Source organism: Doryrhamphus excisus, linkage group LG2, assembly GCF_037039965.1.
Source record: "Doryrhamphus excisus strain RoL-2023G ecotype Guam linkage group LG2, RoL_Dexc_Guam_v1.1, whole genome shotgun sequence".
NCBI lineage: Eukaryota > Metazoa > Chordata > Actinopteri > Syngnathiformes > Syngnathidae > Doryrhamphus > Doryrhamphus excisus.
The window spans coordinates 13,056,050-13,070,865 of record NC_136358.1 but is presented as its reverse complement, the minus strand read 5'-3'; the positions used below and the strand labels follow the sequence as shown (position 1 = coordinate 13,070,865).

Below are 14,816 nucleotides of genomic sequence, written 5' to 3'. Positions count from 1 at the left end.
GGGAGAAAAGTATACATTTACCGGGACAATAATGGCGGGGTCCACCAGGAAGTCGGTGTCCGAGCTTCTCAGGGACGCTGCCAATCGTTTGGATGATTTGGAACGTGGTAAGTATGAAACAGCTGATGTGTTACGCTTTTACTTAATTCCAGTTCAGGTGTGTTGACTCTTTCTTTACTTTCTGCTTTCACAAGCTTCAACTTCGGACGAATCGGACGAGAGTGGTGTGGTGACTTCCTCTTCCTGGCTGTTTGCAGGCATACCTAGTCAATTTTCGCACTCACAAGTCGATCAACCAATAGGCGAACAGTTCAACCCAAGACACACTTAGGACCGCCCCCTCATTTGAATAGTTTTTCCTTCTGCATTTCTGAGGACCAAAACTGCCAAAATAATAAATAAATAAATAAATAAATAAAAGTGAAAATAAAAACAAAAATGAAAAAAAATCAGAAAATTAAATACAAAAAATAAATATAAATGGAAATAAAAACAAAAATAAAAAAATATATACATAAATAAATAAATAAATAAAAGCAAAAATAAATACAAAAATAAAAAACAAGATTAAAAAATAAAAAAAAATATTTTTGTTTTTATTTCCATTTATATTTATTTTTTTGTATTTAATTGTTTCTTTTTTTTTCATTTTTGTTTTTATTTCCACTTTTATTTATTTATTATTTTGGCAGTTTTGGTCCTCCATAGAGCTTTTCTTCCTGTCACTCACACACAGAGACCTGCTCAAGGTCGGACAAGCGAAGCACAATGGCTTGGTGGTTAGCATGTTGGCTACACAGTTGGGAGATTGGGAAGATCTGGGTTTGAATTTCCATTTGGGCATTTTCTGTGTGGAGTTTGGATATGCATGCATGGGTTTTCTCCGGGTATTCCAGTTTCCTTTCACAGTCCAAAAAAAAAACAATACAAAGGACCGTAGCTATAATAATTTACCTTTAAAAATTTAATAATTTAAGGCATGAATAAACTATGAAATGCAGAGCATCTAATTTTCCTTTTTGAACCAATCCCGCCAGGTGTCATTGTTTCCAGTACTGTATGCACCATATAAGTTATTCACCAGCTCCCGACCGCAGGTGTTCTGCACATACATTCATACACTCATGCAACATTCCTGGGTACATAAATATTTGATATCATTCACACTTCTTGCATTTATGGATTAAATAGCTAGCTATTTATGTATGTTTGCATCCAGCAAACTTGGTGCAGAGGTGGTTTGTTGCAGTAACTTCCAACTTATGCGGAGGAGCAAAAACTTTTCTTAAAAGCCTGAAGGTGGTGAGCGATACACATTACAGGATTATATGGAGTCTAAAAGTTTGAACAGGCATTGAACTATTTTTTGGCTCTATTTAGAGACAGTATATTCACACTCCTGGGATATTTACAGTGAAGAAAATAAGTATTTGAACACCCTGCTATTTTGCTATTTCTCCCACTTAGAAATCATGGAGGGGTCTGAAATTTTCATCGTAGGTGCATGTCCACTGTGAGAGAGATAAACTAAAAAGAAAAATCCAGAAATCACAATGCATGATTTTTTAACAATTTATTTGTGTGATACAGCTGCAAATAAGTATTTGAACACCTGTGTATCATCTAGAATTCTGACCCTGAAAGACCTGTTAGTCTGCCCATTAGAAGTCCACCTGCACTCCATGTATCATCCTGAATCAGATGCACCTGTTTGAGGTCGTTAGCTGCATAAAGACACCTGTCCACCCCATACAATCAGTAAGACTTTAACTTGTAACATGGCGAAGACCAAAGAGCTGTCCAAAGACACCAGAGACAAAATTGTACACCTCCACAAGGCTGGAAAGGGCTACGGAGCAATTACCAAGCAGCTTGGTGAAAAAAGGTCCACTGTTGGAGCTATCATTAGAAAATGGAAGAAGCTAAACATGACGGTCAATCTCAATCGGAGTGGAGCCCCATGCAAGATATCACCTCGTGGGGTCTCAATGATTCTAAGAAAGGTGAGGAATCAGCCCAGAACTACACGACAGGACTTGGTCAATGACCTGAAAAGAGCTGGGACCACCGTTTCCAAGGTTACTGTAGGTAATACACTAAGACGTCATGATGTGAAATCATGCATGGCACGAAAGGTTCCCCTGCTTAAACCAGCACATGTCAAGGCCCGTCTTAAGTTTGCATATGACCATTTGGATGATACAGAGGAGTCATGGGAGAAAGTTTTATGGTCAGATGAGACCAAAATAGAACTTTTTGGTCATAATTCCAATAAGCGTGTTTGGAGGAAGAAGAATGAAGAGTACAATCCGAAGAACACCATCCCTACTGTGAAGCATGGGGGTGGTAGCATCATGCTTTGGGGGTGTTTTTCTGCACATGGGACAGGACGAGTGCACTGCATTAAAGAGAGGATGACTGGGGCCGTGTATTGTGAGATTTTGGGGAACAACCTCCTTCCCTCTGTCAGAGCATTGAAGATGGGTCGTGGCTGGGTCTTCCAACACGACAACGACCCGAAGCACACAGCCAGGAAAACCAAGGAGTGGCTCCGTAAGAAGCATATCAAGGTTCTAGCATGGCCCAGCCAGTCTCCAGACCTGAACCCAATCGAAAATCTTTGGAGGGAGCTCAAACTCCGTGTTTCTCAGCGACAGCCCAGAAACCTGACTGATCTAGAGAAGATCTGTGTGGAGGAGTGGGCCAAGATCCCTCCTGCAGTGTGTGCAAACCTGGTGAAAAACTACAGGAAACGTTTGACCTCTGTAATAGCAAACAAAGGCTACTGTACCAAATATTAACATTCATTTTCTCAGGTGTTCAAATACTTATTTGCAGCTGTATCACACAAATAAATTGTTAAAAAATCATGCATTGTGATTTCTGGATTTTTCTTTTTAGTTTATCTCTCTCACAGTGGACATGCACCTACGATGAAAATTTCAGACCCCTCCATGATTTCTAAGTGGGAGAAATAGCAAAATAGCAGGGTGTTCAAATACTTATTTTCTTCACTGTAACTTGTGCACAACCTTGATATCCACTTTATATATATAATACGTATATACAGTGTATACTGTAGATGAAAATAGAGTCCTCGGTTACGCTACCCTAGCATTGCTTTGTCTATTTGTGGAGGGGTACCACTGGGGCATTCAAAAATGGGGGGTGTAAAGTGTCCTGTGAGCTTCTTGCTGAAACAGCTGTTGCATGTGGAAACAAAGTGGATGACTAGTGGATCATAGGACTTTATTTTTTCCCTCAAACTAGCAGTTTAGTTGCGACCTCAACATCTGGCAGAGGTGAAAACGCTTCCCTTGACAACTAGATATTGACTTATAGATATCTGGCTACAACATCATCACCGCATGGAGACTGTGAGCAAGAAATTCAAAGTAATTCAATTCCCCAAACAGCTTTAGTTTCAGCAGTCAAAAACTGGCCATCTGCCCCTGCCCTCTTTGGACCGCTGACTGCCAATCACCTTTCAGGCTTTCCAAACACCGTGATGTTTCCGGCGCCATCCATTTGTCGCCGTTTTCTCCCCCAAACAAGCCAGGTTGCTGTAAACAACCTGAGGACTCGATGCCAGTTGCAGGTCTGGGACTCAAACCAGGAACATGATCAATTGGTAGTATGGGGTTATTAATGAGCAGTGGTGGTGATGACGCACCTGGATGTTGAAAAATAAGTTGGTGCCATTTGTCCTCTTGTTGGGAGTGGTGTGCGTGCCGCCACAGATGGGGCCCAGATGAGACCGGTGGGCTTTTACAGTCTCAAAGAAACACTAAACTCAATTAGACCAAACCTGCTGCAGAGGCCAGGCGAGTTAGTGCTATTGCTTGCTGATGTCAGTGGATTCAGTTCAATGTGGATGTTCATACAGATGATTTGTTTGGCCTTAGATGGTCTGACTTTGCAGCCAGTGTTCACTATGTCCATTAGATTTTGAGTCAAGATGACTAGTTATAGTTTTAAACTGCTTTTCATCAAACTTGTAGAGCGTATTCATCTTTTCAACTCATACAGCCAAGATAAAAGTTCAATTACAAACATTTAAGATCACTTAAGTTCATTATTCACAACTGGTGTGTAATCCATAAATCGACCAATACTGTGCATTTTCACTAAAAGTAGAGATGTCGATATTAGTTTTCTTACCAATAGCCGATGTCCAGAACTTCATTTCCAATACAGATAAAGGCAGCAGGTCTTCCCTCGTACTAATGTCAGGTCACATGTTGTGTAATGAACGAACACATTGTGCTTCTTTTACTGTGATGCCACCAGACACATTTCACAAATAAACACTGTATAAAATAAGTCATACACTGCAGTATGTGAGGTAAGTTTTAGAAAAAATACATATTCATTGCCTCAACAAAAGTCATGACCGACTTTTCTATGTGGCACAAACACCTGTATAAGACCAAAGTAAAGTGCAAAGTATGAAACCGGAAATGTATAACCTGGAATCATTAAGCACTTGAATACAACATGAACAAAATAAAACAAAAGTATGAAAGCAAAATACCCCACGACTGCTTTGAATAACCAGTCAAGTCCAGTTTATTTATATGGCCCTATAACCCCACAAAAGATTCTCAAAGGGCTTTAAAGCTGGTAACCATCGACAACATCCCCTGATCTGAACCCCCATCTGGGCAAAGAAAAACTCAAAACCCCGATTCTGGGATTACCAGGCTGCAATGGCACATGTCACTGCAAATTACATATTTACAATCCGAAGGCGAAACATGGAAACAATTCCAGACCACAATCATACTGAGCTAGCAGCTTGTTGTTGTGTGGAGCATGTCCTCAATCACACGCCAATATCATTATTGATCGAAAAATATAAAACCATATAATAAAATATAAACGATAGCTCATTATTATGCCAATAATATGTTATCGGACATCGTCAAATCACTCCTGTTGTGTTAGAGAACAGCAAGTTGTACAAAAACTAAATAGTACTAAAAAGTACCCCTAACTTTCTGTGAGTAGTGTATTCCGAGTGAAATCCAATCCGTGATGCAGCTGGTGGTCATTCCACACGTTTATCACTAATGCAGACATGTCTTTTCCTCCTTCTTTGTGCTTGTGCTTGATTTTATTATGATCCACGACACACTATAAATGTGTCAGACTTGAACATAAAGCGATGAGTTGTTCAATCTAATTTCGTCTCCCTTTCTGACAGACGCTGCATCGCTTCATTTATGGAACGGTATTCATCATTTACGATGTGACATGTGTTTGTTTTTTTTTTTTGCACTTTGCTGAGACTGCTTGAAACAAAAGAGACATGCATAAAACTGGGAAAATGAAACTGCACACTCATCTGTATTCCCGGGAAGCCCTGCATGGTTTTCTAACGATGTCTGTCTGTAATGAGTAGGATTAGTGTAGCGAGACTTTTAATATTTTCTGCTGTAATGCTGAATAAGGCTCTTTTGCCATTCCCTGCTTGCCATTCAATGAGCTGGAAACCTCATAGAAAAAAATGCCTATCAACAAAAACAATGTACACATTTATTATTCATTATTATTATTTATTATTAAGTGTATGGAGGTCTGCACGTACAAAGGCATTTATATCCATACAGTATGAGATTAATTTATTAATTTTACTATCATAGGGAAAGCACAAACAATTATAATGTAAGTACTAATTCAATGGTTGACAAAGCAATAGTACAGAGGGCGAGTATTCATCCTCATATCAAATATGCTAATTACACTATCCAAGACTAAAGAGATAATCATTTCTTTATGGCCTGGGTGTCCACATATTAAAAAATTAAAGGACACAAGAGTGCACTGCCCTACCATTCTCATTCGTAAAACAATGACAAACTCTGTCCAGCCAATGAAGTCAGCCGGGATAGTTGCGTTTTTGTCTGCATTTTTCTGTGCCGAAAGAAAAAGAGGAGGCTTATCATTTCCCTACTTTGCACGGACGCATGGATATTGTTAGGGCTTTGATTAATTGATTACAAATTTGATCGTGATTAATCACATTTTGGGCCCGTAGTTAACTCAGAATTAATCACATTTCATTGCCCTGGACTGGTGGCCAGCCTTAACTAATATTGAGAAACTATATTGTCCATTATATTGATACTACTTCCATAGAAATACACAGCTAGGCTTTGTTTATTCTCTCATAATAATCATTTACTGCTTGTACTGTTGGTTGATTTCATACCTGTGTATGTAAATGTAAACTCATAGTAATATAAGGCTATATAATTGAGTTAAAGGATGGGAGGTTTGAGGTGTTTTCAATTATTTGTCAAGAAATACATAAACCCGGGTGTTGTATGGTACAGAACAGGGAGGTCAAAGCTCAAACAAAAATAATGAATCTATTAGCTATATATCTGACCTGCTTTGTGGCAGACAGCAATACTTCTTCAGTGACTATTTGCTGTACTGCAGGAAATCATAACATATTAAAAGATTAGCTGAGAAGTCTCCACCGACACTTGTGGCGTGCAAGACTGCACTGCTGCAGCTGCTTAGTTGGCCTTGGTCCACTCCCCGCACCTGCAGAGACCTCCCAGTTGGATAAGAACCAGATTGGGGTGGGGGGGGTGGAGAGGGGGCGCATGACTGAATTAGACTGATCTGTCCCCAAGCTGTGGTTGCTACTGTGCTGTATTGTTGTTATATATTCATGTGTCATCACAATGTAATTTCACACCATGTGGATAAGTCTTGGGACATTGTTTAATCAATAAACAATCAGGCACAGACCTGTATACCCTTTAAGGTCTCAATGTTTCAGCATATACTGACTGGTGCGGTCCAAACTGACTTTTGTTGTAGACATTATCTGTTTCAAACTTTGTCGGAACTGTTTTTTCCTCTCTTCCGGTGCACAAAGCATGGTTGGATGACAGTTTGGCGTGGAGGAGCTCTGACCACCCTGTGAATGATTACACGCTAAAATATATTAACTCATTCACGACCAAATACACATTTATACGTCTTTTATGCACGAGAGGCAGAAAGTGCTGTTGATGCAACTCCACAATAGAAGAGAGCATGTATGGTACAGTTTTAAGCTGAAAAAAGGTGTATTTTATAAGAGCTTGGCCTGCATCTTTCTCATTGAAATACTGCAGCAACCAAGACATTTTGCCATGTTGCACGAAGGAGGTTATGCATTGAAGGGACATTTTAATGCATAAACATGCATATAAAAATATATATATGACATTATTTTTTTCTCATAATATTACAACGTTTATTTGTTTTTCCTGTCAGATTGATTCTATTCCATTTTTAAAATGTGCCACATGTCAACAAAGAAACAGCTGCGGACCACAAATGGTCCCCGGACCACACTTGATACCTTAGATCTCATAATTTTTGCTTTTATTTACTTATTTAGCACTACTGACTTATTTAGCTCAAACAATTGTATGTAGTACAATGCGATATTGTTACTTTGTCTTGTTAAATTATAAAATCTCGCAAGGATTTCCAAGTAAAAAGTATCTGTATTGACAATACCTACGTATATCAGAACAATAACAAACACAGCCCTTTTGGATAAACAGCACACATTAGGGTAGTCGGTGTACAGCTTTTATAGCTTTTATATGCTTTTATATACTAATATATATATATTTAGTATATATATATATATATTGATATATATATATATATATATATATATATATATATATATATATATTCTTTCCACGGAAAAACACTCAATACACAGCCATTATTGTCTAAATATCTTGCAACAAAACAAAAGTAAGTAGCAAGATAATGGCAACTTTCCAACTATCACAATGGTGGTAGCCAATTGTACACTTCTGTAGTTTTATAATATAGTAAATACTCCAAAAGACTTTTAGAGAGCCTCATTATTGCAGATGTATGTGTTCAAGAGTGCGTCAATTGTTTTCCCTCCTTTTGTGCCCACACTACGAGCAACCGTGCTTCCTTAAAGTTAACATTCCCAAGCTGGCTGGCCCTTCTGTTGTCTGGAGCAGGTGGGGGATCAGTGGCCTTACTGAATGGCTGAGACAAAGAGTAAAACAACATATCCACAATGATAAAGTCCCTTCCAACGCCACAATGCTGAAACCTAACGTCATTCAAGACCCTGAAGTATACTTCACCTTTACTGTGTTTATCTCCAGGAAACTGGCTTTGACACATCAAACTCTCCTAGCAACATTACAAGCTTCCCAGTTTTTCACCTTCCCTCTTCCTTCCTCCTTCTTCAGTGTGGTTTCCTAATGCATTGACTGAGTCTGACTTCCACCACAGCTGGACTCACCGTGGAGTCACGAGTCCAAATGGCTGAAAACGGCACAAATTCTGTGAAATCAATTGTACGACACATTCGAGTGCATTTCTTTTGGAGTGAATCCCAGATTTCCTTCAGATGTAAAGCTTAAATCAAATGCGTCAATGTCTCCTGTCTGGAAGACCACTGAGGAAATATATCAACACGTATATTATTGGACAGCTGTTATAGCAGGGTGCAGTAAAATACTTTCAACTTTAAACTCGTGGGATCAAGCTCACTCATGCTGTCTTTTTTTTTTTTTTTTAGCTGTGGCAGCAGAGATGCCACAGTAAACCAACATCCTATAAACACTTAGTCAACTCTAGTTAAATCAGGGGTAATTATCTCACTGTGATGAAAATAAGCGGGTATGAAGTCTCATTAACTAAACAGCATGCTGAATGGCAGCCAGAGGGCACAATTGTGAAAATGAAGACATTTTCAAGGTTTAAACTGCTCAAAGGTGATCCATATGTTTAAAAAAAATAAACATTAGCCTGAACTATACGTCAGGGGTGTCCAAAGTGCAGTTTGGGGCAAATCTGCCGCCCACTGTGTTTAGTACTGAAATAAAATACGACCAAAAAAAATGCCAAAATGGGAAAAAATTGAGCAAAACAGACACAATGCAAAGAGATAAGGCTCAATTGGTCATACAGATACACTATAACCATAAAGTTTTTTTTAGCCTTTTTACAAAATTTAAAAAGTTTGGACACCCATGATATACATACCAGTATTACATTTGTCTATTGCACATCATGATATATAGTGACATGTTTAAATTTTCCCCATCTCATGCAGTCGTTGTTATTCTTTCATTGACAAAATTCATACATTTGATCTCATTAGACTGCGCAGCCGACATAATACTGTCCTTATAAAACACTGAATGAAAGATAACACTCACCATTTGTGTCTGACTCCGAGGGCTGCCGTTGATGTCCTCTACCTTCTCATTTGCTGCAGGAGAGAGGAAGTGAAGACATGTTTACTATCCATCCCATCGTCCAGCTCAGGTGCACGAATGCAGCAGAGAACCTCTGCTGGCAAAGTGCAGCGTGTGTGTGTGTGTGTGTGTGTGTGTGTGTGTGTGTGAGTGTGTGTGTGAGTGTGCGCACAAGGCGTCTGGGAAGCAAAAGCTGCCTAATTCGTCAGCTGCTGCCAGAGAATTACTGACAGGCCAGCTTGGCCTCATTGTCTGTTTGGGGGCATGCAGGGAGGGTAAAGTTTCAATGCAACAAGAGAGGGAGCGAGAGAGTTCAAGGAAGTATGACAGAGGATGAAGAAAACGACAGATTAAGGGAGATGGACAGCATCCGTGACAAGGCAGATGGCAGTAATGGAGAAGAAACAGTCTGCGTGGCAAGACAAAAAGAAGCAGTGATGGAGGCATAAAGAAAAGTTATCTATTCATGTTATTTAGGAACTTGGGTTTACACCGGAATTGCTTATTACTGTAAACAAATAATTACTCAAATTCCCAGTTGTAATGAAACCTGTCAACAGATGGTCCAAAATTCTTTCATCTGAGCCAATCTAGAACCCAAGTGAAGAGCTTGAAAGATCATAACTGTCAGACTTTCTCCTGTATCGCACAACTAAACAAGTGTCATTGAGCATCATGGTCCTTGTGATCAGTTGATACATTTCTCCTAGATGTGACAGGATCTATGGAGTATGTATTTGTATTCTTTGGATTTCTAGTCTTACTCAACAATGACCTTCATTTACCCATGTTTACACAGTATACAATTGTCCCTAGTGTAGTGTGATTAATTGGAAACTGCGATAAATTAATCAATGTGAAGTATGATTCAATATTAATTAATGGAATATTTTCATTGTTAGAGCATAAAAACGGTTTATGACTTTCTAAATACAATTTGTACCATTATTAGAGCCCTGTAGACAGGAATAACACCCCTATAGTCACCTTTACACTCGTACTATTTTTTTGTTGACACCACTTAGCCCAACTGTAATGCACAGGCTACAGGATGAATGTAGGGCCACAAGAAACGGCGGCCACTCATAGCATTTAGCAACCTACCGAGCTGACAAGTTACCCTCCAATTTATTTGTTCTGAACTTAAGAAAGTGCTTCAAATGGAGAGGGGAAGAAGGACAAAGTAAGAAGTAAAAAAAAATTACCACTTCCACACGGAATGAGAAGAGAGCTTGTTTTTCCCCATTTTGTCATGTCAGAAATGCAGGGTGAAGGAAATGTAATGTCTCATCAATGTAACATTGCTGATGTCTTGTCACCAGAATACTACATTTAACTTGTCTTTCAATATTTTTGGACTAATAGTCAACCATTAAACAGCAACCATTTATTAATAAATCTTCCTTCCTTTTATGGTTCATACTTAGGAAGCACTTTGGGCGAGTGGGTGAGTTTACAATGTGTTTTGCTTGCAACCTGCATACATGCACTGTGTTAGATCAATGAATGAGCAATGCCTTTAACTTATCATTGTTGTCGATAACAACTTTTGCTGAGTTTTGCTCTTGCCCAAAAGTAGAGATAACAGGATTTGAGCAAAAACCACACACAGGCAAAGACATGAAGCAAAAAAAAAGAAAAGACAAAATAAGGAGACCTAGAAAAAGTGCAAACTTAAGGGAGGAAGAGGATAAGTAGAGCACCTGAAAGGAGGGAGACATAAAATGTGACAGAATAAAGGAAGCTAATTTTAGTAGGATTTTGCACAACAATTAACTGAAAGTTTTGTCAGTATTTTATTATGTCATATCTTTTTGGGGTAGATTTGCACCCCAAACTGCAACCACAACAGCTGTGGTGTGGCCCAAATATTATACTTCATAAACACGAGCATGGGTAGGTCTATGCTTCCATGCCATACATGCAATGCATAAAAGTAGCAGAAAGAGAAGCACACATGTAGGACATACACTTCATGCAATGAGTGTGTGCTGTGTGTACCTATTATCTGGATGATCTGTGCCAGCAAGACTCCATCAGTGACATCCTGGCTCAGGTCCTTGATGAGGCGTGGACAGCCAGACTTGGCCAAGTAGTGATTGGCCCAGTCTGTGTAAATCTGAAAACACAGAATAGGTCCAACATTAAGTACAGCATGTGAGCACAATTTGCTCCACTACTGTATCCAAACAAAGCACGTGTTCACTGACTAAAATTGTGACACAATAAGTAGAATCCTAAAGCCATGCTGGTTTGGTGTATGAAAACATTTTAGGAGTCACTTGTTTGTGCATATTTTATAGCCCCACAGTGAGTCATTAGGAGTCAGCCGTTATGACTCAACTCTTGCTCTTTTCATCTCAATTATTGCCCGAAAAAGAATGGTGACTATTCTTAAGGCATTCGCTATTAATGTTTTATAGTGCAACATCATTTCCTGTTTCACTGTCCAAATAAGCCAATAAGGCAGGGGTGTCCAAAAAGTGTCCTGGGGGCCACTTTTAGAACACAGCTCGGCATTCAGTATTGTAAACATAACATTAATATATTATAAATAGGGCTGTCAAAATATTTTATTGTGATTAATCACAGAATCTCAGAATTAATCACATTTGTTCTCAGATAGAAATATGTTTTCATCTATAATAAGTAGGGGAAATCTTTGTGGTGAACAAGTCAATGTGATACTACAACGATAATTACATACAATTTTATGTAAGAGGATATACATTTTGGAACTATGGGCCATTATTTAAAGCAATAGAGTCAGCAAGCATATCTTTGTATTACTATTGGCCTTTATTGTTAGCATATTAGCTCTTAAACTCGACCACAAACGTTCATCAAATACTATGACATATGACTGGAAAATGATGAACCGTTAGTCGTTACATTACACACTGTTAACAACGATAATTACATCAAATTTTATGCAAGAGGATATAAATTTTGGAACTATGGCCCATTATTTAAAGCAATAGAGTCAGCAAGCATATTTTTGTGTTACTATTTCGCATATTAGCTCTTAAACTCACCCACAAATGTTCATCAAATACAAAAACTTTTCCTTTGGTGTTGTTCCTGCCATAGTTTTATACAAAACATCTTATTCACATCGCTATAATGTACGTATGTTTTACCGAGATGTTGAAAATGTTTTCGCGTCATTAACGCATTAACTTCGACAGCCTTAATTATTTATAAGACATATTTTTAAATATTACACTAATTTACATTGCAACCTTGCAACCTGTAACACATTGTTCTCTTTAGACGAGGCATTATATTACACTACATAATCAGTCTATGATTAGACTGTGATAGAAATGATGCTTAATGGATCATATGTTATGCAAGTCAAACATCAATATAAGCAATCTAAACAATACAAGTGATGTCATATCATTTGCTTTACAAGACATTTCATAACCACTAACTTCGAAGAGCATTACATTGTATAATCCATCCTATCGTCACCCACACTTCTTTGTGGTCTCTTTGTCTTTCACCGGAGTCCATAAAGTGACTGATAAGAGATGCTTTGTCGCCCCAATAACAGACTTCACAGCTGCTGCGATTCCGCTGGCCTTTTAGAGACTCATAAGACCTGAACCCCTTTGAGGCTCTAAGTGCCCCACAAATGTACACTGAAAGAATTTACATACTGTAGTCATTACAGAAAAAAAAGAATGCTAGGTAGAGGAGGTGTTTATAGTCGGCGTATGAGGGAAGTTCTTTAGGCAAGATAAGACTTGAGATTCAGGAAACACAACAATAATCATTATCTGCAAATAAAAACTCAAAATTCATTGTCCTAGAATCAGATACCACAATGGCAATAAAGTATACTGTGCCTCCTGCAACGAGTAAGATCTATCATTTAATTACCATCAAGCCCCGGTGCATTATGCTATAAAAGCATATTACATTAAGACACAACAAAGAACCAGCCACAAATGCTACATCCCATCTGTAAGCAAGTAAACAGAAGGATGTGAAGTAGTGTACTATATAGTTACCATAAGTCTCCACATTACCACACCAAAAACTAGGCACACCTCCCATAACTCACATACACTTTTATAGTATCCTTTAAAAGACTTCCCAATAGCTTATGGAGACTGCAATGGCCATTGGATCGATTTGGAAAGAGGGGGGTGGATGCAGCCAGCTGCCACTGCATCTGCTGTAGCTCCAGGGAGAGTATGGTACAAATAAAGACAAATATGAGGAGTTACATATTGCACAAATCTAACCTGGAGGGTTTGTTTATTTTATACTGCTTAGTGGCTGCATTTAGGGGACAACACAAGCACAAATGTTGGACCGCGCCGGGTGAAAACAAATAAGTGAAAGCTATGTTTTGATGTGTAATACCGTATAAGTTCTAACAGTAAAATGAAGCATAATGAGATGATGCCGCACATTTGTGACTCAGCATTCACAGATTTTTTTAACACAAAAAAATTGTGTTAACCCTAAGCTTTACGAAATAACTGAAATAATCTATAATTTACGTGATAATGCAGATTAAATGTACAGCATACACGTGCTACTATTTAAAAAAAGCCCACAATTTTTACATTTGTGATCATGTTTATTCATCAAGCATTGAGATTTTGCAATTTGATCAACATTCCTTGAACGCAGCATAGTTGCTGTGAGTTGCAACAGTGAAACTTAGAAATAACTTTGACACAGCGACTCTGATTGCATCTGTTCATTGATCATTATGTATACATTTTACAATTGCATTGAATAAAGAAAGGGGAGGGAGCTGAGTTTGATCTAATAATAATTCCAAGAGTCACTTATTGCAAATGTTGATCTGAAATCAGAGGGGAGCAAACCCTGTCGCCCAAACTGTCATATGTTCTTTTCCACTTTCTCACATACACCAGATCATTATTAAAGTTAAAAAAAATTAGATTTCAAATGTCAGAAATAAGCCTTATTGTATAGAGATGAAAAACAGTAATTTGTGACAGGATACTCTGAGAAGCAACCTGCTGGAAGGTTCGGCGATACACCGTATTATTTTAAATACAAAAGCGAATCCAAGTCAATCCAAGGTCATGGATCTTTGTGACTAGTCAGCACCCTCTCTTTCATCATGTTCCCTCTTAACTGTGTGACAAGCATCACATGCGGTGTGTGAATGTGTGTGTGTGCACTCGTTGACTCACTGATCCGCCCCATTCATGACTCTTCAGTGACACTGTATACAGTAAGAGTTCAGCCTGCTTGGCTCCTTAGCTTCTCTCTCTCGCTCTCTTTCTGAATCCCGATCAAATGTGGGAACAGATGCAAAACATCAGCACGAACCCCATCTTCAGAGATGCTGACATAATGGAGTATCATCACTATCACCCATTCAAGCATTAAACACAAACTCCTTTCCTTTGCAACACTCAGCAAAGTCTGCCCCCCCCCCTTTTTTTTACCTGCTCCGTAGTTGTCAGAAATCCAGAGCAGTGCTTTCCTCAGAAGAGATAGTCTGCCTTCAGTGGTCCTTATCACAATGCAGTGGTTATAGCAGCGCAGGTA

General features: G+C 38.7%; 1 protein-coding gene across 13 annotated transcripts in view; it reads right to left on the bottom strand.

The window, feature by feature from the left end:
* The window catches only part of nav3 (neuron navigator 3), a 286,722-nt gene that overhangs the window by 81,450 nt on the left and 190,456 nt on the right, over nucleotides 1–14,816 (bottom strand). For 12 of the 13 annotated variants that reach the window (XM_078798162.1, XM_078798159.1, XM_078798155.1 and 9 more), the window contains 2 exons: nucleotides 11,271–11,388; nucleotides 9,231–9,283 (listed from right to left, as the gene is read on the bottom strand). In XM_078798162.1, coding sequence (XP_078654288.1) covers nucleotides 9,231–9,283; nucleotides 11,271–11,388 — 171 coding nt within the window. Of the gene's footprint in view, nucleotides 1–9,230; nucleotides 9,284–11,270; nucleotides 11,389–14,816 lie in introns of those variants that run through there. The other variant, XM_078798177.1, reaches the window with a different exon arrangement.